The sequence below is a fragment of the Taudactylus pleione genome, unplaced genomic scaffold (genome assembly GCF_031769625.1).
Source record: "Taudactylus pleione unplaced genomic scaffold, aTauple2 ptg000201l, whole genome shotgun sequence".
In the NCBI taxonomy this organism is placed as follows: domain Eukaryota; kingdom Metazoa; phylum Chordata; class Amphibia; order Anura; family Myobatrachidae; genus Taudactylus; species Taudactylus pleione.
In genome coordinates this window covers 28,593,730-28,618,515 of record NW_028284603.1, presented here as the reverse complement: position 1 = coordinate 28,618,515, position 24,786 = coordinate 28,593,730, and the positions used below count along the sequence as shown (strand labels likewise).

Sequence of the window (24,786 nt, the reverse complement as noted above, 5' to 3'; positions counted from 1 at the left end):
ATTAGGAAGTTGAGGATATGTATTTTTCTAATGGATGCCTCCAAGAATTAAAGATAAACCTTTCTGAAAATAAATGTTTTGTAATTACATTTTTAAAAGTATAGAAAAAAAAACCACACACAATCACCACACACCAAGCAGGCTCTGTCCATGAGCCATTCCATATAACAGCTGACTGATTCCGAGAACATACTGTATGCTGATATCAGTACGGAAAACACCAGGGGTGATAGTACAAATCTAGTGTTCATTCTAGCACCCTGCATCTGTCACAACCCGTGCAGTTCCTCTTTCCTACCTGGGGTGTAACTCTCTGCTCTGGTGCTTCTAGCACACTCTGGTCTGTATCTCAGCAGTTTGTTGCATTAGCTGAGTGTGTTAGAAACACCAGAGCAGAAAGCAACACCCCAGACAGGATAGAGGAACTGCACAGGTTGGGACAGGTTCAGGGTGCTAGAATGAACACTACAAATCATTTTAGTGATAAAATAGCACACAAGGTTCATAAACTCCGCCTTTACAGTCCAGGTTTTAGGGATATCCATGCTTGAGCACATGTGACTTAATTAGTACCTCAGTCAATTTGACTTAACCATCTGGGCTCAATCATGGATATCCTTAGTAAGTAGTGGCTGGGACGTATGATAACAGTATGTAAGTACTCGGGTTATCTGTAAATCAGGAAAAAACGCTTCCCTTGAAGGGAGGGAAATGTCAGCTTCTATGGTCCCGAATGGTTTGTGAACCCTGTTTTCCAGAAGTCAGCAGCAAGCAAGCACACATGAAAGCCAGAAGAACAATTTTGATTATGAAATACTGCCATTATTTAGGAAGGATGGGGAATGTATAAGAAGTTCCAACTTTGTACCTAAGGCCAAGGGTGAAGGCACCCTCTTGGTTAGAGGATGAGTTGTCCATTCTGTACCTATTACAAAGTCAGTGGCCTGATGGAAGCGTCTCTATTCTTTGAGGTGGCTTCCTCAATATGTTTCTGTGCATCTGTCTGGTACAAAGGGAGTTCCCCTAAGACAAAATGTTACTTAACTGGAACACCTGATTATATTTGCTAATATTTGGAACCAGGGCCGAAACTAGCTATGGGCGACCGGTGTTGTCACGCACAGGCTCTGTAGGCGGCACCATCACCCCCCAATGGCCGTTACTCCTGGTTAGCAGGGTGCCTGTGTATACTCCAGATGGGAATCCTGCACACTATAGGCAGCCAATCAGGAGTCCTGATGACACCTGGTCAGCGCTGCACTTACGGGAGTTAGTCGCTCGCTCAGTGGCTGTGGCTGGCTGCTTTGTAGGCGGTTACTGCCTGGGACTGCTCCTGACTCTTATGCTACTAATTCCTGACCCTGCTGCAAAATACAAGTACCCTCTACACTATACTAACCTGGAGTCTCCCCTAAGCTGCTTTTGGACATAAGAAGCTGGAGTGTTATACTCCCTGCTCTCCACAGCCACATCGCTGCAGTTCGGCGCAACTTTCTGACCACTACTGCATATTATTGAGGATACCAGTCTTATGATACTCTCCTGCAGGTGGCTTTGATTCCTGATACTGATGATTCCTGTACGTGCTTTCACTATTATAGTTACCTAATGGTTCTTAAGTCACGGGGATCTGTGGCAGCTAGGCTAGAAAGATTTGCAAAGTTGTTCCAGTTCCAGTTTCTGCTGCGGTGCAGGATGCACCTGTCCTTGCTGCAGGCCATCACTGACTCTGAGAAGAGGCTGGCAGACAGGACAGAGGTGCATGCTGACATCTCCCTCATTCACTAGGGTATGCAAAAACTGAGAGACCGGATTGGGGAAACTGAAAATTGCATCTCTACGGTTTAGGATTACACTGCCCCTGTACCTGTCAAGCTCTCCTCTTTGGAGGCTCAGATGGCGGCTTTTCAGCAAAAGTTGACTGACATTGAGGTGCGCCTCTGGAGGAATAATGTCTGTTTTGTGGGGTTGTCTGAAACAGTTACTGGAATTGTGGATGTTGACTGATTTTAGAAAAGAATCCTTTACCCCCCCAGTTTTGAATTGAGCGTGCCCATAGTATCCCCACTAGTCCTCTACTGTCTGGAGCGCCGCTGTGCACATTTATTGCTGATGTTCTGCATTACAAGGTCCGCCATGCTTTTCTTTGGCTGGCCAGAACCAAATGACTTTCGGAGTATAATGGGCAGAGAGTTGCAGTTTTCCAGGACTTCTCCGCTGAGGTCCAAGAAACCAGTTCCCAATTCCTTTAAGTAAAACAAAATTTATGGGATTTTCCACTGCCCTACCCCATGTTGTTCCCGGCTTGGCTGCGGGTGGTGGCTGGAGGCCGTGCCCACTGCTCTGAATCACCCAGTGAAGCTACAACATGACAAGACTTGCTTGCGCCGAGCAGCGCTATTCCACCCTGATGGACTGTTGCACATGAGTAAGAACATGGAAGTCATCCCTGTATGACTGGAGTGTCATAAACCTCTGGTCTGTCACGTGACACACTCTGTTACACAGAAAGTGAGCAGTGGGTAGAGGGGTGGTGCTTAAGTTCTTTTGTTACTAGCCAGTAGAATATCAGTTGGGTTAGGGGTAGAGCCTGTCCCAGGGTGTATTGTGGGAAAATATAGTTGTTTCCCTCTCTTTTCTTCTGGAGATTGACGGTGAAGTACTGTCTGATTATTGCTCTGTGTTTTTGCATAATACTGTTTAATTGTTTTCATTGTTTGTATATTGACCTGCAATACCTTTCTGTCCTTTGCTAGCCTTTTATATCTTAACTTTTACTGTTATCTACTCTTCACTTTTTCCCCCTTTTTATTCTCTTCCTTTCTTTACCCCTTCCTCATGGATCGCCCCCGGCGTTCCGTCGGTATCCCTGCCCCTTACCTTTTCAATGCGGCGGCCGCGGGAGTGGGGTCCCCTAAGGCTGTGCGCGGCAGGCCTGCAGGTCGCAACCTATTGGCTGGCCTCCACGATGCGGGCCCCAGAGTGGGGGGGGCGCCAGACTTCGCGCGGGGGCTCGCGGCCGGGTGTCTCCCTGGGCACGAAGTCCAGCAGCAGGAGGGGAGTGCTGCCCTCCCCTCCTTTACATAGTGCGGCATCCCCGGCGCCCGGCGGCTCTAGCGGTAGAGCGGGAAAACGGGGACCCGCTGCTCAGCGGGGAAAGGCCATGGTGCCTACCTCCCCATCGGCGCGCGTCAGCGGGCGCGGGGGGGTTGTTCCCGGCCTCCCTCTGCCACAAGCTGCTGCTAATATTCCCTCTGCGTTCCGCGTGTTCACCCGTTCGGCGGGCGCAAGGGATCACAGGGGCGCTCGGCCCCTTAGGGCAGGGGTGATAACAGCCCCCTCCCTGCTCCGCGGGGAATTCGGGGACCGGCCTGATCAGAGCAGCGGCGGCCACGTTTTGAACAGGCGGGACAGTGAAAATGAAAATGTGCGCACTCCGCTAGATGGGGTACACATCATGTCCCCCTCCGACAGCAGCGACTCCGCTTCACTAGATTGGGAGGTATCTGACAGGGGGCTTTCGCATGGGGTGGGGGAAAGTGTGCCCGCTCAAAGGATTACTCGCAGGTCTTATGCAGAGGTGGTGCGTGGGGCACCAGTGCCTCAGGCAGGATCTGTAGCTGGGTCCAATGCTAGTGCGGTGCTGCGCACGGAGACTGTGTCCACTCTGTGTGCTTCCCTGCTCTCTGCACTGGTGCCCTTGTTGTCGCGTAATAGTGCGCACACTGCCTCGGGAGCCGGCGACGGACACATTGCGGCGCTTGCGGACCGGCTCTCCGGTGCCATGGGTCCCCTGGCGCCCCCGGTGTCGCATGACGGCTTGGGAGGTACAGGCGCAGAGGAATCTCTAGGCCAAGGGCGGTCTAATTCTGTACAAGACAACAATGTTTGTGTCCCAGCAGATGAAGACTTATCGGATTCGAATATGCAGCGTCAAGCCGGAAGCGAGAGGGCCGTGACTGCGGTCGCCGATGGTGAGACTGGCCAGTCGGATGGTGAGTCTTCCATCGATCCCGATTGGATAGATGGCTCCAGTAGCAGTTGTCAGGAAGCACCGGCACAGCGAAGCATGAAGCGTAGGCGCCATAGGTCAGAGCAGGGTACGAATAGTCTTTCCTCTACCTCCTCAGGGAAATCACGGCGTTCAGGCAGAAAAAGGTCTAGGCGGTACAAGCGCAAGCACCGTTCGTCCAGCAGCAGCATGTCAGTAAACTCAGATTGTTCGGAAGGGGTGTTATGCTCTAATACAGCGGTGCTTCGTGGGGTGCGGCCCAGGATCCGAGACCGGATCAGGCGCGGCCGTTACGTCAATGTATTCGCGCTTACAAGCCGAAGCAAGAAGATTTGGGTGGCCGCAAAGAAAAAAGGGGGGGCTGCCCTTGACGGGGTCATGACCTATCATACATGGCTGAAGAACATGTATATCTTTGCCTCTTGCTACTTAGATACATGGCCCAACGAACACATGCACATGATTAGATACATGTACCTGATTCATGACATGTTTACTAACTCCAGAAGCGGCGCTTGGCGGGCTTACGACGAAGAATTTCGTTGTAAGCAGCATGGTCGGGAGATTATAGACTTCGGAACAAAGGACGTTGAGATTTTCGTGAACATCACGCAACCACAGCGCTTGCAAATGGAGGCGCCATCTTTTCAAAGGGGTTTCATGGGGCAGTCAGCCGCGCCAGGGGGAGGGTCGGCGCGCGGGTCCGGTTCCAGGTTGGGACATGGAAAATGCTTTGTCTTTAACAATGGGCAATGTGCATTGGGGACGCGCTGTCGTTTTCGACACACCTGCATTCGTTGCAGTGGCCCCCACCCCATCATGGACTGTGCAAAGGGACCAGGGGGTGCGACCGGGGGAAAAGGTGCTAATCCTAGCCGCGGTCCCGCGGATCCATCCCACAAGTAGAGCTCAAACACTGGATAGAGCCCCCACACCCGTCAGGGTTGAAGCCATGGCTTTATGGTTGGCGGAGTATCCATTGCAGGGCGTCGCACGGTTTTTGCAGGAAGGTTTTTCTACGGGTTTTCAACTTCCTATAGTCGGCATAGTGCAAGGGGGTTCGGGCCGGAATCTTCGTTTGGCCCGCGATATGCCGACGGTGTTAAGAGCGAAGGTTGAGAAGGAAGTAGAGCTGGGTCGGATTGCAGGCCCCTTTACCGAACCCCCCATCCCAGGGCTGGTGCTCGCACCGGTCGGGGTGGTTCCCAAAAAGGCATCAGGGAAGTTTTGTTTTATTCAGCACCTGTCGTACCCGAAGGGGCTCTCAGTGAACGATGCTATACCGGACGAGTTATGTCGAGTAGTATATCAGTCTTTTGACAGTGCACTTGACTTGATTCGTTCCTTCGGTAATGGGGCCTTGATGTGCAAGGTAGATATAGAATCAGCCTTCCGGTTGCTTCCCCTCCACCCTCGGTTTTTTCAATTCATGGGGTTCCGGATCGGCGAGGATTTCTATTTCGATAAATGTTTGCCAATGGGTTGCGCGATTTCGTGTGCCTACTTTGAACGGTTTAGCTCCTTCTTACATTGGTGTCTCGCGCGGTGAGTGGGCAAGGTTTCAGAGACTTGCCCCTTGGGCGAATGTTGTCGGTGACTTATGTCCCAATTATGTGTGGCAGGTGGTTCGTCCAGCGTGGAGGTTATAGCACACCGGTCCCTGGCCCCTGGGACCTACAGGGTATACCTTCTTCTTGGGAGCTGTGGAGCGGATTCCTCTTGAGGGAAAGGTCTCGAGGTAAGATCTTTTCATGATTCTTACTCGGGAACAAGGCTGGGGCCGCTAGGCTTGGCCTGCGTCGTTTTCGTTACAGAAGGAAGGGTAAGGTGGGAGTCTGGTTTCCGTTGGAGGCCGGCCCTATCCCGCCTTGCCCGACCTTTTTGTTAGGACGCTGTGGGCAGGTGCAATGCAGCAATGCCCCCCACCCCTAATTTTGCCCGGCGCGGGTTTGCTTGGGTTTCTGCCCGGGGGAGGTCACAGACAAGTTTCGGCGGCCTCTCGGGGGCAGTCCTTTGCGTTCTCTCTTTTGCCCACGGGCGGGGGGTATTGGGGGGTTGCACCTGCTTGCTGGGTCGTCTTCTGTTACGGTCGGCCCGTCTAGTCCTGCACTGGATCAGACGAACCAGTGTTATGACAATGGGACATGGTCGACGGCAGGTGCTGCGGGGGTTCGGAGCTGGGTGTTGTTACCTTAGGTTGCTCCTGGCTTCGGGCCTTTGTTTATCCTAACTTGGGGACTAGCTACTCGCCCTAGGTGGGGGTCTTGAGGAATTTTTGTTTAACCACTGGTTTTTTAACTTTGGCTTCTGCCAGCCGGTGGAGTGTTTGTGTTTTTGCCTCAAGTCAAGTTGGGATCCTCCCTTGCCCAAACATCCCTCATGCCAGGTGTTAGAAACAGGTGCAAATAGGCCTAGCATTACAGTGATACACGTCCCTTAGATACCAAAATTTTAAAAAAAACAATATTCTTGCATATGATCCTAAAATTTTTACCAATGTGGCACATAACACCGTTTGTTTTATTAATCTATTTTTCATTAAATTTTTCCCTGCCAGGATGTCGTCTTGATGATTCCTTCATTTGGATTATAGGGCATTCTTTTGTATTCTGGCTCTCTAGGTCAGAGGTGGTTATGTCGGCTAGAGAGATCCCGGAGTTGGCGCATGTTCGGTGGATCAGGCACCGGGGCATGCGTTGGGCTCAATTGGATGAGGTCCTTAGGAACACCGTGGCCAGGTTCGGGTACCCCCGTTTCCTGGTCATACACTTGGGAGGGAATGACCTGACGGATAGGACATGCCTGGATTTGCGCATGTCCATGCGGAGGGAGTTGTTGGCGCTTATCTGGGAGTGGCCTTTCTGTCGGGTCATTTGGTCGGAGATAGTGGCGAGGTTGTGTTGGAGAGGGGCTGAGCGCCCAGGGGCTATCGAGCTCTCGAGACGGAGAATCAACTCGGTAGTGGGTAGAGCCATTGTAAGTAATGGCGGTGCAGTAGTGCGCCATGGAAACATTTCAGTGGTAGACAGGCAAAATTATAGGCCCGATGGAGTGCATCTGTCTAGGGGCGGCCTAGAGATTTTCTTTAGAAATTTGTTTGGTGCCCTCAGGAGTTTGGATATCTTCAGTCAGTGGGAGTAGGAGACTGAGTTATGGTGGCGGCGGTGGACCTTGTCCTTGTTGGCAGGTCTTGAATGACCCTTGTTCTTAAGTTTAGCAGGGTGGATCTTTCCTTGATTTCAGTGGAGTTGCCCGTGCAGATGGGGCGGACTTGAGGGCGCAGTCAGCACCACCGGTCCAGGTGGCTGCGGTCCCCCTCGGACGCACGGGGGCTCCACATGTTGTTATTCCCGCATGGTAGGGCAGGAGGCCTGGGCACCATACGAGTTGCAAGGAAAAAGGGGGCAGTTGGTCCAGAAGTTCCCTTTTGTGGCGGGCTGTTCAGGCCCGCAGTTTTATTATTTTTCTTACTATATATTAATAAGCATGTTGTTTCTGTTAGGCCATTCAAGTCCCCGCCACCATTTTTTGCCTTAGAAATTTAGTGAGTAAGAATTTATGCTAAATAGTTAGATGGTGCATTATATAGGTGATATTAAATAGGTCTATAGTTTTTGAGTTTAATAAAAAGCTGACCCAAGTTTCACCCAATGCTATGTCTCTGCTTTGTTATTTTAGATAAGTCAGGGTGTGTGTGGTGTGGCATGAGTGTGTGGAGTGATCTGACCATAGAGCGTTTATTATATTTTTATCGAATTCTGTTTTTATCTATAACATATATCTATAACATGCTGCAAATGCCATTTGTTTGAATGTCCTTCTTATTCTGTGTACTGCCTCAAGTTACTGCAAATTAATTTCAGTTGTATCTTTCCGGCTACATACACTACTCCTGTAATGCCTCATCCAATTCCTGCATATGCCATTGCACAGTATCTCATCAGCCTCTGTGAGCATCTACCCTCTCATCCCAGTGCATTTCCAGCTCTGTTGCTACGTGCAAGTTCCTACAGTATCTATTCCATCTGTGCCAGACTTATACTAGTGCCCGTTTCTTCTTAAGTACACCATCTTCAATTATTTATGTAACATTTCCCCCTACCTGCCTCTCTCTGTGGTACCCTATGGGACTGTAACCTGCTAATCCTCTGCAGGTAAGTCCATCCTGTCTTGCAGCTGTTCTTGGTGAACATCAGAGGGCTAGTTAGACTCAGCGCTGAATTGATGTCTCTGGCAAATGTTACGTAATATCAGGAAGTAGGGTTCCGAAGCCTCCATATAGTTCTTTGTGGCAGAAGAAGAGCGTTCAGTAGTTGACATGTTCCTCTGGGCAGAGGGGAGGGCTTGGCCAGAATTTAAAGAGCCTAGCTTGGGCTGAGGTTGATATTCATTATTTTCCTTATTAGCTAATAATTCAATAAAAAGCAACAACTGCTCATATGAAAGCATCTTACTCCATAGCCAAAACTGCACTATAGAGCTTTCCTTCACACCAATACAATGCCTGCTAATCTGTTTTAAGAAAAGGATAAAGTAGCCTATGGATCCTGCCGGGAGTTAAGTCATAAAGTCGACAGTTGTGATGTCGGCATTGAAAATGTCGGCATGTGCAGAATGATGACGTTCGCAATGTCAATATTCTTACCAACAGAAGCCGCACAGGATCCGACGGAAGTCTTTCTGCCGGTCATGGAAGACACTGCTGGAGCTGCCGTACCCGGTAAGTCACCACTAAGCCACCAGTGATGTTTTGTCAACATTATGATCATTTCAACATTTCATCAGTGTCAACGTGAATGGTTTCAACATGGTCAATGGCGGCATTCTGCATGTCGACATTAGAAATGTTGACAAAAATAATACCACACCTGTCATGCTCACCCACATCATACCTCATGGAGGCCCATGTGCTTTTAAATTATATTTAGAACCATACATTCAGAACATATGGGATTTATCTGCCAGATATGGTAGTCTGATTCTGCTCGTACCTCCATAGGCTGCGAACAGAATCAGCCTTCTGTTAGAGTGCGCAAAAACGTCGGAAGCCATTCCAGTGGCCTGCGTGCTTAATTGAATCTGCCCAATAATCTGCTTTAGTTTAGTTCGTCAACAGTGGTCCTCATTTACAAAGCACAATATATGCTCAAAATTCTCTTTAATTGTGTACATTGATTTGTGCAGGTGTGCCTAGATATTCACCAAACGTTGCCAAGCAAGCTGGAGACAACAACGCGCCAGCTGAAAGAAGGAGATGGAGTGAGTGAGTTATTTATTTATTTATTTAATATGAAATATAAGGGTGTAGTTTGTCCATAATCAGGAATATTCCATGGCAGGCGGAACAGACACTTTTACTTCACAAAAATTTATTTTGTACCAATTCTGAACTGGCAGATATAAAATCACAATTTAGTTTTTTAATAGGATTCCTTTGCACCATTAGTTGCAATGCAAGAAGCACATTTCTAGGCACACCGCATAATGTAACAAAAAATCTGCGTACACAAAATACTGTCACAGCCATGATGTCTCCACACTATGATGATTAAAAGAAACCCAAATAAGGCTTAACTCCATTGTATTTTAGGTGAAAAATGAAGTCTAATTTAATGTAAGGGCGATTGTAAAGCACTTTGCACTACTGTACATACCTCTCCCCATCTAAGAGCCCTTCTAGCTTGCAGAGAAGCCTCCTGAGTAGGCATGACCCTGGAACATCAGCTAGGTGCAAAACCAAGACAATCGGCGTGGTGCATATCCAACGTGCTTCATAAATCATATAGAGGTCCAGTGTGCCCTACCATCTATGCCACTGGCTGTGACTGATGAAGATGCCGACCTAGGACAGGCCAGCAATACGGTCCCAGTCACATTGATTAATGCAGCGCAGAGATGAGCCAGCTTAGAAGTAAGCTGTTAACAAGTGGTAATATAATGGGCAAATAGACTTCTAATGAAAGGATAATAATATTACTTAAAAGCTGCTTCGTTCCTATTGATATCACACCTTTTTCCATACATTTTCAATGTAGCTCTCTCCCTCTGCAGAAAATAAATATTGCTACAAAATTCATTTAATGTTCCTTTTTAGTAATCATTAAATGAATGAGCTAGTTAATAAAATAGCATGTACTGGTCAATATACTCTATATCACAGTGTAAATAAACACAAAAAAAATGGTTTTTTTCTGTTTCATTCTCAGAAGAAGAAGAAGACCCTCAATCTCTGTTACTAATAAGTATATGAAGAATTATTCTTACAAAAACAAAAAAAAACACTTATTCTTCATAGGATTGAGCACTCAGACACAGCATGGCGGCAACTGCACCCTGCTCTCTTAGAGCCCAGCCCTTTCCTGAGATGACGATTGGTTTGTAAAACATGGTAGACTACACGTGTGTAGAGCAAGACATATATGAGAGGACTGCATTAGGTCATACGATAAGGAGACACATACCTGTTTAGTGAATTCATTGAAGGTGATAATGGGGCCATTGTGGAGAAGAGGGTGATAGAACACGTAGACCAGCATAGAGGGGAAGGAGTAGCTGACGCCGTCACTTGCCTGGAAACCGCTGAAGTCTAAGCAAAAACTTGTGTAAAAGAGTGAGCGCACGGTGAGTGTGAACTGCAGCAGATAGTACTCGTTCTCACTGTCGTACCACCCACGCTGAAAACAAAAACAGGTGACAATTAGCTTTTGAACCTCATTAGTACAGTTACATGGACTTAGGGCCCGATTCAGACTCGATCGCTAGGATGCAGTCTGCCGATGTTTGCATTCTGCACATGCGTATGCATCGCAGTGCGTGAACCAGTCCAGGCGAATGCAAAGTGCTCGCTCACTGCGCATAGCCACTTCGCTATAATGAGTGACAGGAGAAGCCATTTGTGGGTGGTGACAGGGGTTGGTCGCTTGAAACGGGGAAGTGGTGGTGCAAACACAGGCATGCCTGAACACCTTAACGCCGTTTCAGAGGAGTGCATAATTAAGACGCAGCGTCATAGTACATGTCACATGGTTGTTTTACACACTGAACCACTCCCAGTGCTTGCGGTAGGGTATGGTCAACCACAAGTGCTGCGTTCGCTTCCGATGTTACCGATGGTTACATACACATCCTGGAGATGACGTGCATAAGTGAGCATCTTAAGACAGGCAGGTGGGCGTCTGCATACACAGCGCAATTGCACGCTAAGACATAGTGGGTGTGTTAATGCCTTGCCGTGCGATCGCGGTTTTGAATACTTTTGCTGCGTGCAAACGCATCTAGCGAGCGGGTCTGAATCAAGCCCTTAGTGTCATCTAGTTTCCCAAATATAAAAGTCAGAAGTAAGTTTTTATATTCAAAAGAAGACAATTACATTAGCAACTGATCACTGTATCTGTGTATGAACTGTATATAATAAATGAGGAGTATAACCCAATGGCACCATCACTCCATGTTGTTGGCGTCCTAGACTTCTGATGATGACTGCAGACACTGAATGTTTGGGAAGAACTAAATGTAATTGGCCTCTGCAACACAGTGATTGCATTATTTTACAGAAATACTAAACTGTCCATTGCACGAAGGGGGAGATTTAATAAAGCTTGGAGAGTTATAAAATTGGAGATAAATAGCACCAACCAATCAGCTCCTGACTGTCAATCTACAGGCGGTGTTTGAAAAGTGACAGGAGCTGATTGGTTTGCCTCCAATTTTATCTCTCTCCAAGCTTTTTTTAAATCTCCCCCTATTAGCCTTCTTTTTCACTACTATATAAACATTAATTAGGTAGCAATCTAATTATTTGTTCCAGAAAAGTTTCTATAGTAAATCTATCTTCTTTGGTGGCAGTCCCTCTACACAATGGAGAGATGACTCACTGAAAACACAATGGTAATGTACGGAGTAGATGACAGTTCTTATTTAACAAAAAGCCCCATAATGTATCAGGTTAGCATGTACAGTGATTCATACTTGACATCTTTTTCGTAGCCGGGAGAGTCCCTGTGGAGACATCCATATCCAATGGGCAGGGGGCATGCTGTCGTGAATGTGTTACCATGACCCTGTCCCTCACTGCGATTCATGGCATGTTACAGTGGGCGGTAGGGCTGCGCATCATCATAGTTCCATATCCAGCTATTCAAAGCCATGATCCATGCCATTGTACTGCTGGGGTAGGGTTACAATGATGCAATTCAATGCGAATACCATCATCCATCCCTGTTGGGAGGCCGGGAGAGCCTTGGTAATTTCAGGACACTCCTGGACATCCGGGAAGAGTTGGCAAATATGCAGAGGATATAAAGGTCTACCCAAACGACTGACATTGCAGGTTTTTGTGATGTTAAGCAAGAAATCGAGATAAATCATATCAAACCCTTATTCGCCCGTATTGTGACCTTGTAACCAACAACATCCAAGTGAAAAACAAACAGGTAATTTTGAGGAAAAACAAAAAACTTACAATACCCTGTTTGCATAAGTGTGCTTACCCATAAACTAATACTGTATTCTGTGAAACAACCTTTTTTTGCATTTATTATAACAGTAAGTAATTTTGAATAAGTCTCTGGGGGGAGATGTATCAAGCCTTGGAGAGAGATAAAGTACCAACAAATCAGCTTCTGTCATTTAACAAGCTGTGCTAAAAAAAAAAAAAAAAAAAAGACAGAAGCTGATTGGTTAGTGCTTTAGGGGAGATGTATCAAACCTTGGAGATAGTTAAAGTGAAGAGAAATAAAGTACTAACCAATCAGCTCCTAACTTTCAATTTACAGGCTGTGTTTGAAAAATGAGTGCTAGTAGATGATTGGTTGGTACTTTATTTTCTCTCTTCAAGTTTTGTCCCACTACACAAAAAACATACTGGTAGGTTACTGTATGTACATGTGATAGGGTAATATATACAGTAATTATTGTCAGGGCTGTAAAGCGTGTGGCCAGGCCGGGTACAGAAGGGGTCTAGTGGTGGAGGGTTGGCCCTACCCCCTAAAAAATCAAAACAAATTAAAAAATAGTATGTGAAGCGCTGCAAAGCGACATCATGACCTGCACAGGGGGCAGTGATTAGGGTGTTCGCTCACCATTGCACTCTATGCAAGGCTGCATCCCTGGACCCACCGCAGCCCAGCACACAGGAAAAATGCGATGATATGCTAATCCATTGCGATCGCTATGCCGTCACAGCACTACATAAGGACGCCCACCTACACATGTCACTAATACTTAGCAAGACTGCGAAACCATCGGTAACATCGAGTACAATCGGAGCCTCACTCACACTTGCACAAGCTCTGACCTTACTCAGAAAATCCTAACCTCTCATCGCATGCACTGAGTACTCGAGCTGCATATGGCATCGTAGTGCCTAATTTATGCACACCCCTGCAACGGCGTTCGAACGCACTGGCACGCCTGCCTTTTGTCAACCATGATCCTACAAACGGCACTTCCTGTCAATCACTCTGCGATGGGTCTGCGTAGTGTCTGCGATCGCAGTGGCCGGTTTACACACGCGCACTGTGATGCATGCGCAGGACGCAACAATCGTCCGATTGCGTGCATAATCGCAGTTGCGATCCTTGCTGAATCAGGCACAATATCTGTTAATAAACACATATCTTTCTAACAAATATTTAGAATCTGGGTCCGGATGCAAATTCTGTTTTTGGTGTATTTTCTAGATAAACTTTTTATCACTAACCATGACCACACCGAATTATATGTGGCAATGTTTATCTGTGTAGTCCAAGGTTAATGCACATATTAAGCAAAGACAGTGTCATAATAAGCTTCTGAGCTGAGACTGTCCCTCACATGTGGCTGTGAAGATAGATAACTGCAGGGGGCAGCAACTATCTGGTAGGGAGAGAGATGAAAACCAGTATCACACAGACCGAGAACAGAAGATTATGGGCCTGATTCAGAGCCGTTCGCTATTTGCGCTCGCTCGTTCAAAAACAAGGGCTGGCTATTCAAATGATCAGTTCGCAAATTGCAGTCTGTTCCCACCTCTAAGTTTGAATGAGCGAGCAAAACATACGCTCGTTTATTTGTTAAAAACGCCCCCTGGCCGCACGCACCATACGTCATGTCCGCTATTTATTAGATTAATCGAGTACATCGACCAGCGTATGAACTGCTCGTTATTCTTGTGGTTGGTTTTTGCTACCACAAACTTGCGAGCAGTTCTGGCTAGAAAATAACCCAGTGACGTGGTCAATGATGCTGCTGTATTAATTATGCACACCCATAAAACGCCCGTTTTGACCTTTAAGCACGCCTGCGTTCGGATCTCCACTCCCCATTTTCAAGCACCTTCCCCTGTTACCACCCACATACGCCTCATTCTGTCACTCAAAATAGCAGGCATTCGCTATATTGCGAGCACATGAATTTCGGCCGCACTGACTGGTTCGCGCATGCGTATAACGATCCGTACGCATGCGCAGATGTGCGAACATCGCTCGGAACGAGCGTACTGCCGCTAGCGAGTGGCTCTGAATGAGGGCCTATAAGCATACAGCAAATGAGAGGATGAGAACACTGCACACAATCGGTAGGCACTAATGCTTACATGATACCATTACAATATATGAAATCATGATGTTTAATATGCTGACAGCATTCTTAAAGTGTCTTTTTTTTTTTTTTTTCCCAGACAGCCTATATTTTCTGTATATAAAAAAAAGTTCTAGTGCTCAACGCGGACATCTCTATGGAAGAAACATGCGCTGCTATTAAATCCATGCGATTCTCTGCTGCCCCGGGCCCTGATGGTTTCTCTGTTCAATATTATAAAAAGTATATGAAGGAGCTTGCCCCTCACCTCATCTCACCTCACCTCCTTTTTAATAAAATATTGCAAGGTGCCTCCTTTGCCCCAGACTTGACCTTGGCTAATATTGTGGTGATCCAGTAGCCTGATAAAAGACCCCACCCACTAATTATAGACCAATCTCACTGTTAAATGTTGTTCTAAAATTGATGCCAAAATTTTGCTTAATTGTTTGGGTTCACTTCTTACTCACTTGGGCTCCAGAAAACACTATAGAGTTATAGACCTGGTCCAATCCATACATGCACAGAAAATTCCTTAGTTCATTCTTGCGCTTGAAGCAGAAAAAGCTTTTGACCGTATTTCCTGGTCTTTTGCATTTGAAGCACTTAGAGCTATGGGCTTTTCTGGTAAGTTTCTAGACGGTGTAATAGCGTTATATCGCACACCATCGGTAACGATTAACCAAGTTACGTCTTCACACTTAGTGCTGCCCCCTTTCCCCCTAAACATTTGCCTTGATCATGGAACCACTGGCAACGAGGATTCGTAGTAATAACAACATTATTGGCATAAAAGTTGGCTATTCCGAAAATAAAATCGCATGATGTCCTCATTTCACTAACTAATCTACTCCAGTCCCTTTTTGCTGAGATTCATTTATGTTCTCAATATTCTGGATATAAGATCAATACTTCTAAAACTGAGGGCCCGATTCAGAGCCAGACGTTAAGCCTAGGACGCACACTATGGGCGATTGTCGCCCGTCTGCGGATGCATATACATTGAAGTGCGCAAACCAGTTATTGCGTTCGGGAATCGTGCGCTCTTAACACAAAGACTGAGCGCTACTTTGAGTGGGTGGTAACAGGGGAAGGTGCTTGTGAATGGGGGAGTGGTGGGGCGAACGCAGGCGTGTCTGGGCGTCAAAACGGAGTTTTATGGGTGTGCATAATTAGCATGGAAGCGTCATTGTACATGTCACCTGGTTGTATTTCAGCCTGCAGTGATCGCAGTGCTTGCGGTAGGGTCTTCCTCAAGCGCTGCGTGCAGATCCGATGGCTCCGATTAATAATACACTTCCTGGAGATGCCGTGTGTTAAGAAAGAAAAGTGGGCGTCTTTATACCGGCGTACGCTCACTCTGCCGTCGCTCTCTAAGACAAAGAGGGCATCCTTACACCACACTGTGCGATCGGCGAATTTGCATACCCGGCCCCTTTTGGCAGCGAGAGAGCGCAGCTTAGCGTCCGGGTCTGAATCACCCCCTGAGTTTTTACTTTTATATCTCCAATTTAGTCAAGTCTTCTTTGGAAGAGACATATCCAATTTGCTGGCATAAACAGAAAATAAAATACCTCAGTGTTTTTGTCATCCGTCAATATCACCAACTTTTTCAGGCTAATTATCCCCACATTCTCTTTAAAATTAAATCTGACAGACTCCTAGTCCAAGCATTTTATCTCTTGAATAGGTAGGGTGAACTCAGTTAAAATGAACATTTTCCCTCGGCTCCTTTACCTATTTCAAACCCTCCCGATATTTGTGGGGGACTTGGAATTCCAAACGTTAAAAAATATTATATGGCTGCGCAACTCGCTCAATGTGTTTTATGGTGCAATCCCGATGCGCAAAGTGTTTGGGCTGAAATTGAAGCAAATAGTTTGGGGCTGTCCTATGTCTCGTCCCTCCTCTGCCTCCCCAGGCCACAACGCCCTAGACTGACTTCCTCTCATCCAATTATAGCTCACTTCCTGGCTGTTTTGGACGGAGCCAATCGGAAGTTTTCGCTCGCCTCATGCCCTTCCCCAATTATTCCAATCTTTATTCCAATCTTTCATAATCCCGTCTTTCCTTCAAGCATGCCTAGAAATTAATTTAATTATTGGAAAGAGGGTGGCATTAGATATTTAAATGCCATCGTTCATGATGATGACTTTCCTTATTTCTCAGACTGCCAACCTCAGCTGTCCATGGGCCTGACCATTACCGTACGCAACTGCGAATACGCAGGCAATCGGTCGATTGTTGCATTCTGCGCATGTATTGCAGTGCGCATGCGCAAACTAGTTATTGCGATCGGGACTGCGTTTACAGAGGCTACGCAGACCCATCACAGAGTGATTGACAGGAAGTGCTGTTTGTGGGTGGTGATGGGAGGGTGGTCGTCGAAACACAAGCGCACCCTTGCGTTTGAACGCCGTTGCATGGGCATGCATAAATTATCCACTAAAATAACATACGCAGCCTGAGGCCTCATAGCGTGCGTTGAAGTTAGCAATTCTTGAGTGACTGTGCGTATGGGTCCGATGTTACTCGATTGTACCAATGTTTTCGCAGTCTTGCTAACCATTAAGGATGTGCGTGTAGGTGAAGTGGGCACCCTTATGTAGTGCTGTGGCGGCATTGTGATAACTATGGATTAGCATGCTATCACAGTTGAACTGCGTACGTATGCTATACTGCGATCCGTAGTGAATGAGGCCCCATACCCTCTAGGAATTTTTATCACTTACTTCAGCTTCGACATTTCCACTCCAAGGTTAAACAGCGGCTATCTTCTAGACCCTTTACGACTTTTGAAAATCTATGCATTAAAAGGTCCTTGACTAATGGTTTAATTTCTGGTTTATACTCATTATTGTCTGAGGAATTTCCCCCATCGCATGACCCCCACGAACTTGCTTGGGCGACAGACTTGAGTGGTGCTCTGGACGAGGATGATTGGTCACAGATCTGGAAAAATGCTACCTCCAGTTTGATTTGTGTTAAAATAAAATATTTATAAACTGTTGTACAGATGGTACTATGGACCTCATTCAGACCCGCTCGCTAGATGCGTTCGCACGCTCGGTGCGTATGCAAATTTGGGAAGGCAGGTGATCACATGGTAAGGTATTAGGACGCCCACTATGTCTTGGCGTGCGATCACATAGTGTATGCAGACGCCCACCATCCTGTCTTAAGACACCCACTTGCGCACGTCATCTCCAGGAAGTGTATGCAACCATCGGTAACATCAAGTACCATCGGATGCGATCGCACCGCTTATGGCTGACCATACCCTACCGCAAGCACTGCGAGTAGTTCAGTGTAAAATCCAGCCAGGTGACGTGTACTATGACGCTGCCTCTAAATTATGCATGCCTCTGAAACAGCGTTGAGACGTTCAGGCACTCCTGCGTTCGCACCTCCACTCCCCCGTTTTTAATGCCCAGCCCCTGGCACCACCCACAAACGTCTTCTCCTGTCACTCACTCTGCTGGGCAGTCTGGGCCTGATTCAGAGCCGGACGCTATTTGCGCTCGCTCGTTCAGAAAAAGGGGCCGGATATTTAAATAGAGCGCTCGCTCTTTGCGAAACATGTGCTCGCTATTTTTTAAAAAACGCCCCCTGGCCGCTCGCATCCTACGTCATCTCCGCTATTTATTAGATTAATCGAGTACATCGAAAGGCGTATGAACTGCTCGCAGTGCTTGTGGTAGCATTTTCCTACCGCAATCATGCGAGCAGTTCAGGCTAAAAGACAACCAAGTGACGTGGTCGATGACGCTGCTTTGTTAATTATGCACACCCTTAAAACGCCCGTTTTCACCGTTTGGCACGCCTGCGTTCGGATCTCCACTCCCCGTTTTCAAGCACCTTCCCCTGTTACCACCCACAAACGCCTCATTCTGTCACACAAATTAGCAGGCATTCGCTATTTTGCGAGCACACAATTTCCGACCGCAATGACTGGTTCGCGCATGCGTATTACAACTAGGGATGTGCAGGCTCGGTTCTACTCGGTTCCGTTCGGGTTTTTTTACCGAATCTTATTGGCTATCCAAAACTTGTGACAGCTGATACCCAATAAGATTCGGTAAAAAAAAACGAACGGAAACGAGTAGAACCGAGCCTGCACATCCCTAATTACAACCCATACGCATGCGTAGATGTGTGAACATCAATCGGAGCGAACGAGCGGCCGCTTACGAGCAGCTCTGAATCAGGCCCTCTATGCGCAGCGAGCAAACGCTTCCCGATCTCTCGCACTGGTTCGCGCACGGTGAATCGTACGCACGCGCACAATGTGAAAATTGGCTGGCTACGAGCGAACGCATCCTAACGGGTCTGAATCAGGTCCTATGTTCCATCCCGCCTCAGTAAAATGTTTCCAAATACATCAAACTGTTGTTAGAGGGGATGCTCCTCTACAGGTACTTTTCTGGTGGTCGTGTCCAAAAATGTTGAATCTCTGACGAGAAATTATTAATCTCATATCCCATATCCTACAGATATGCGTCCTGTGCAAGCCCAAGTATTTCCTTCTCCCTTTGGGCCTCCCAACTACTACTAAACATCAAAACAAATTTATACGCCACATAGTTTGGTCAACTGCTTGCCAGGTAGCCGCTGGTTGGAAAAAATTGTCTCCCCCTCGATTAATTCAATAATTTCTAGGATCTGGTATACTCTTCGTATGGAATATATGACTAGTATCTTTAATAATTCCTCCAGAACCTTTGACAAGGTCTGGGGCCCTTGGCTTGTTTCGCAAAATGCTCCCTCCCCATTTGAGTTAGGTTCAGGGCCGGCGCTAACATTAGACAGCTGCCTAGGGGCGCCGGTCACTGGAGGGCACAGCTGAATCAGCCTACCATAAACATGAAGGACGTCTTTGATCGAGACATCCTTCATCTACATGATGCTGCCTGACACGGTTGTTAGCAGGTGCAGTCACTGCTCTCTGTCTAGCTAGTCACATAGGCTCAGGCTGTGCTGTCACTCTTCACACAGACAGCCCAACATCAGCTCCTGTCACCTGCTGTTTCCTCCCTTGCCCTCACTCCCAGCCAGGCACAGAGTAGCTCCTCCCCCTAGAAGAGACAGACTAGGGATGGCCATCGGAAGCCCACCAACAAATGATGGCTGGGCTTCCACAATTGAAACTTTCGATGTGATGGTAACTAACCATCACATCAAAAGAATTTGATGGCAAAAACTATTTAAATGACTGTTGGCAGGGGGAAAAGCCTCTGCGAACGGGAGAGGATCCTCGCGGCTCCCTTGTTTGCATCTTTGTGGGGGCGTGCCCAGCACTCTCCGAGATGCTGGGCTGCCCCCAGACTCCCCCTATACAGAGACTAGATGCCGAGCATGGCATCTCTTCTCCTGCTGCAGACCCGCTGCTCTGCTATGGTGTGCGCTTTACCCCCGTAGCCAGCCATCGGATGGGCATCGGAAAGCTGCATCCGATGGCTGGCAACCATATCGAATCGGAAACATCGATGGTTGCTAACCATCAGTTTCCGATGTGCATCCCTAAGACAGACTGAATCGAGGAGCTGGTCTGTGCTGGGATGAGAGCTGCAGTTGAATACTGAAGAGTGACACACTGGTGGTAAGTGCCATGTGCCTGTGTCAGAAATGTAAACTGGGCTTGGGGGAAGCAGGGGCGGCATAGTGAACCTTTGCCTAGGGTGCCTTAAAACCTTGCACCGGCCCTGGTTAGGTTAAACTTCCTTATCCTTTTGAATAGTTTCTACCTCCTTTTTCTGTTTGTTTCTTTATGTCCTTTCTCTACGGTCTGCCACAACGTTTTCTCTCTGAGCTTTTTCTTTCTATTGTTCCCCCCTACTATCCATAAAATTGGTCACTAGATTATAATCCTTATTTTGCTCACCACTGAGTTATACTTTTGATTATTATGTTGTGTCTCTTACCTCTTTCAGATCACAAATGGCGAGTCGCACCCGGGATTTCTGCACGAGTCCATCCAGAGTGCGACCCGCCTGAGACCCCTTTCAGACTGGCAGCCTGACCCGGCAATAATGCCGGTCGATGATGTAATCGCCATTGCTGCTGAGCCGATGCTTGGAAATGATCTCATGATCTCATCTCCAAGTGCTGGCTCGCCTTGACCCGGATTACCCACTCACACCGCACCACGAGCCGTGTTGAACTCATGTTCATCCCTGCTCGTTACCCATGTTAAAATGACTGGGTTATTTCAATTGGGCCCGCAGTAACCCGGGTTGCTGAGTGTTCATGTGCAATTACCCGGGTTACTTAATGGCAGTGTGAAAGGGGTATAAGTCAATGCTTTTATATCAATAAATTCTAAGTTTAAAAAAAAAATTATACAGTATAATTGTTATAGGTAAACATTCTCACAATTTGTAAATTACAATCATACATCTTTTGAGCATTCATTATGTGATTATATGTGAAAATAATAATATAAGTAATGTTTTACATTTCTGTGCATTTATAAGACAAGTAACAAAAAATAAAAGTAATTTACTTACAACAGTATAAATTATAGAATGCACACTGGCACAATTCTAAAGAAAGAATATGAGCAACTCTGGAGAAACAGTGATATACGTCTCTATAATTTTAGAGAACAAAACAAAAAGAAAAGATACATTTAAGGTGCTTTAAATTTATGGAACTCTAGTAAGTGTAATACCTATAGGGGAATACTGCACAAGCATTGACTCCCTGCACAGTGTATTTATTTGTCTTGTTTAACCCTTTACATTCCATCTCCACATCTGAATAAGGGGTCTATTCATCATCACTTCATTTATACAAAAGCGGTTAAAAATTTAAAATGTATTTATTCCAAAATAAACCTTGAGAAATGCTGGTAGGGGATTCGCAGGGATAGAGCTTTTTTGTAAGCTTGGGCTGTATTCAAATATCGCATTGTGAATTATCACATCACATCCACATCTGAGATGCGTATGCCCCATAGGAGTAGATGTACTAAGCCGTGGAAAGAGAAAGTGGACAGAGGTAAAATACTAATCAATCAACTCCTGTCATTTTACTGGCTGTCAGTGGCGGCTCCTACCTTTAAGGCCCCTACACACTAGACAATATTTTAAACGATTTTTCCTGATTCCGAAGTCTCGGAACGACAAGTCTTTCAAATTGCCCAGTGTGTACCCACTATGCACGCTCCTGCAGCGTCATATCTTCAGAACTTTTGTACATGCAGGAATATCTGCCAATGTCGTTAATGATTCCCCTCAGATCGCGCAGTTTGTACGCACTACCGAATGACCAGGCGATATAGTTACATTATATAGTTAACGATCTAACCACCAAACGATGCAAGATATATAATTTGGTCGTTTGTTAGATTGCACAGTGTGTATGCACTAGATCGTTTCCCGGGAGTTCAGGGGAAATCGTACCTAGCATTAGACTTAAGGGAGGAACTGCAATTTCCTAGCTACTGCTGGTAGCACACGGTACACCACCTACAGGTAATCTACTTTAACTTACCTCAAGCTATGGCATACAGAGACACTTCCATAACGCACCCATAAGTGCATCGCTGTATGTCTGAATAGCCATTACCCAGGAACGCTCCAATACATTTCCAATATATTTCTGAAACCGTGCGTCTATTGCGCCTCTGTGCAAGCACTGTGTGACATTTGCGCAGTGCGACTTTTTAGTGACTTACCGAATGTACAGTTGAAAAAAAATCAACCATTTGCATTGTCTGCGACTCCGAATTAGGCCCAATGTGTAAAATGTAAAGTGGGCGGGACTAATGACAGCTATAGTCAGGCTCCGCTCCCAAAGATGAAAGCAGCAGGTCCCCTCACGGGCAGGTGCAGCAAAAAGTCGGTAAGTATGAGCTGCAGTGAGACAGCTTCTATGGCTGCACATTCCCGACCCCTAGAAGTTTTTACACCGTGTCCTGGCAGTCCCACAGGGGGAGGAGTTTTCTCCCCCTGATACTGTCAGCCCCATGTGAGAAGATGAGCGTTAAGAGCCTGATCGTATTCATGGGGGGTAGAGACGGGGCCATGTGCTGGGAGGCGGGCCAAGTCCCAAGTAGGGATGGACATCGGAAGCCCACCATAATATGATGGCAGTGCTTCCACCATCAAATCTTTCGATGCGATGGTAACTAACCAGCGCATCAAAAGAATTAAATGGCAAAAACTATTAACATGACTAGTTAAGGGGCGGAATTGGGGACGGAGCAGGAAAAAAAAAAAACAGCTGAGGCCAGCCGGGGAGAGGTGAGGAATAGGAGGAGAGAGAAACACTGTCACTTCCCCTGCTGCTGCCATGTCACAGCTGACACTGGGAGTCTGGATCTGTGTGTGTTGGTGACTGCTGCAGGGCCAGGGCTGCACACTGATTTACTCTCACCGTCTCACAAAGCCAATCAGAGCTAGCATAGAGGGGAGTGAGGGAGAGTCTGAGGGCCAGGTGTGAGGCAGTGAGAGACAGCCTCCAGCGATCCCAGCAGCATGAGCCATGGAGATCATCACATGCAGAGACATAGCACACAGCAGCCAGGGGAGGCAGAGCTTTTAGTATTTAAAGAAAAGAAGCCACCAACGCAACACCACTGAATGATTACCATTCGGTGGCAGCAAACATCAGAATGCTGCCATTGAATGGTGAAAACACTGACATCGCAAGAAAAACATTGATGGTCAGCAAACACCGACCATCGATGTCCATCCCTAGTTCCAAGTGTAGGAATGGAGCCCACTGAGGCTGGCTGTGTCAGCGCAGTCACATTGGTGGAGTTATTGGGGGGGCTGCAGTCCCACAGCTACAAGGAAAAATCGTCCACTGCTGGCTGTGTTTGAAAGACGACAGTTAGGAACTAATTGGTTGGTACTTTATTTCCATCCACTTTATCTCTCTCCAAGGCTTGGTACACAGACTCCTATCTCTGTATTGTGCTTGAGGAATTAAAGGAGCGTACACACTAGACGATATCGTCTAGTGTGTCCCCGGCAGGCTGTGCTCAATGTCGTTCATGACATTGAGCACACCCGCTGAACGACATCATTAACGATATCATTCAGCGCCGGGCTCTCTCCCCCATTCCACGACACGCAGCAACCTGATTACATAGTCAGGATGGCGTGCATGTTAACCCGATGAACGATAATGATGAACGACCCGCGGGAACGAGCGTCGTCATTATCGTTCATCGTTTTTGTTAAAATGGACGATAAAGTGAACGATATCGTTATCGTTCAGTCGTCCACTTTAATCGCCCAGTGTGTACGCACCTTAACTCCTTCTCACAGGAGCCCTCAGCAGCTCATCTCCACTCTGACTCTCAAGGAACCTCAGAGACTCTGCCCTGACCAACTGCCACTAACTTCCAACTGTCACCGGCCTCACCCCCTGACACTGCTCATGTCACCTTCTCAGGAATAGTGCTGGGCAGATAACAGGAAAGATGCTGCTGATAAGTGTAACAGGTCTGCAGTGACTAAATATGACTATAAGCTTGTGATGTGTGCATTAGCCCCTGAGGTAGGTAACAAGGAGGTGATTGATACAGCACTCTGGGTGCAGTAAATAATAATGTTGTCTGATTTAGAATAAACCCTGCTCTCTGTCATTCATATTATATGTGCAGACTCTCCTTATCCCACGTCCTGGGAAAGGTAAGTGTATATATAGGCAGCATTATGAGGGTGAGGTAGTTGATCACCTGGCAGGATATAATTTACCTTACATCATTATTACTGACAGTGAGCAGGTAATTCCTGCATGGTAATGGCTGCTCACATTCTCCGTGTGTGTAATCACTATATTACTGTCCCAGCAGTAACACGATGACCCTCAGGTAAGCTTCCTGTACACGTTGGACAGATACAGAAATAGAGGGTCCTATTATAGCTGCCCGGCGAGGTCACATCCCCACTAGTACTTCTGTATTACCAATGTATCCAGTAGCTGCCCATGTCATAGAGTCACCCCCATATCAGCAATAGTATAGCACATGGCACTAGTGTAGCATGATGGTTGGCAGTGTATATAGGACAGATAGCAGAAACACCCAGGGACACATACAGCAGCCATAGCCCATGTATCAGAGGCCCAGTGTGACCCGCATGATGTCTATGACGTCACTGGCTATATAATCCCCTGGTTACACTGGGAGTCACCCTGTTACTGCGATCCCTGGAGAGCAGACAGAGCTTCAGACACGTTCTGAGACTACAGGCTGCTACAAT

At 46.9% G+C, this 24,786-nt stretch overlaps 1 protein-coding gene across 3 annotated transcripts in view; it reads right to left on the bottom strand.

The window, feature by feature from the left end:
* Nucleotides 1–24,786, bottom strand: part of HHAT (hedgehog acyltransferase) — a 477,149-nt gene that overhangs the window by 368,755 nt on the left and 83,608 nt on the right. For all 3 annotated transcript variants that reach the window (XM_088477541.1, XM_088477539.1, XM_088477540.1), the window contains exon 6: nt 10,474–10,686. In XM_088477541.1, the coding sequence (XP_088333667.1) occupies nt 10,474–10,686 (213 nt within the window). The remainder of the gene's footprint in view (nt 1–10,473; nt 10,687–24,786) is intronic.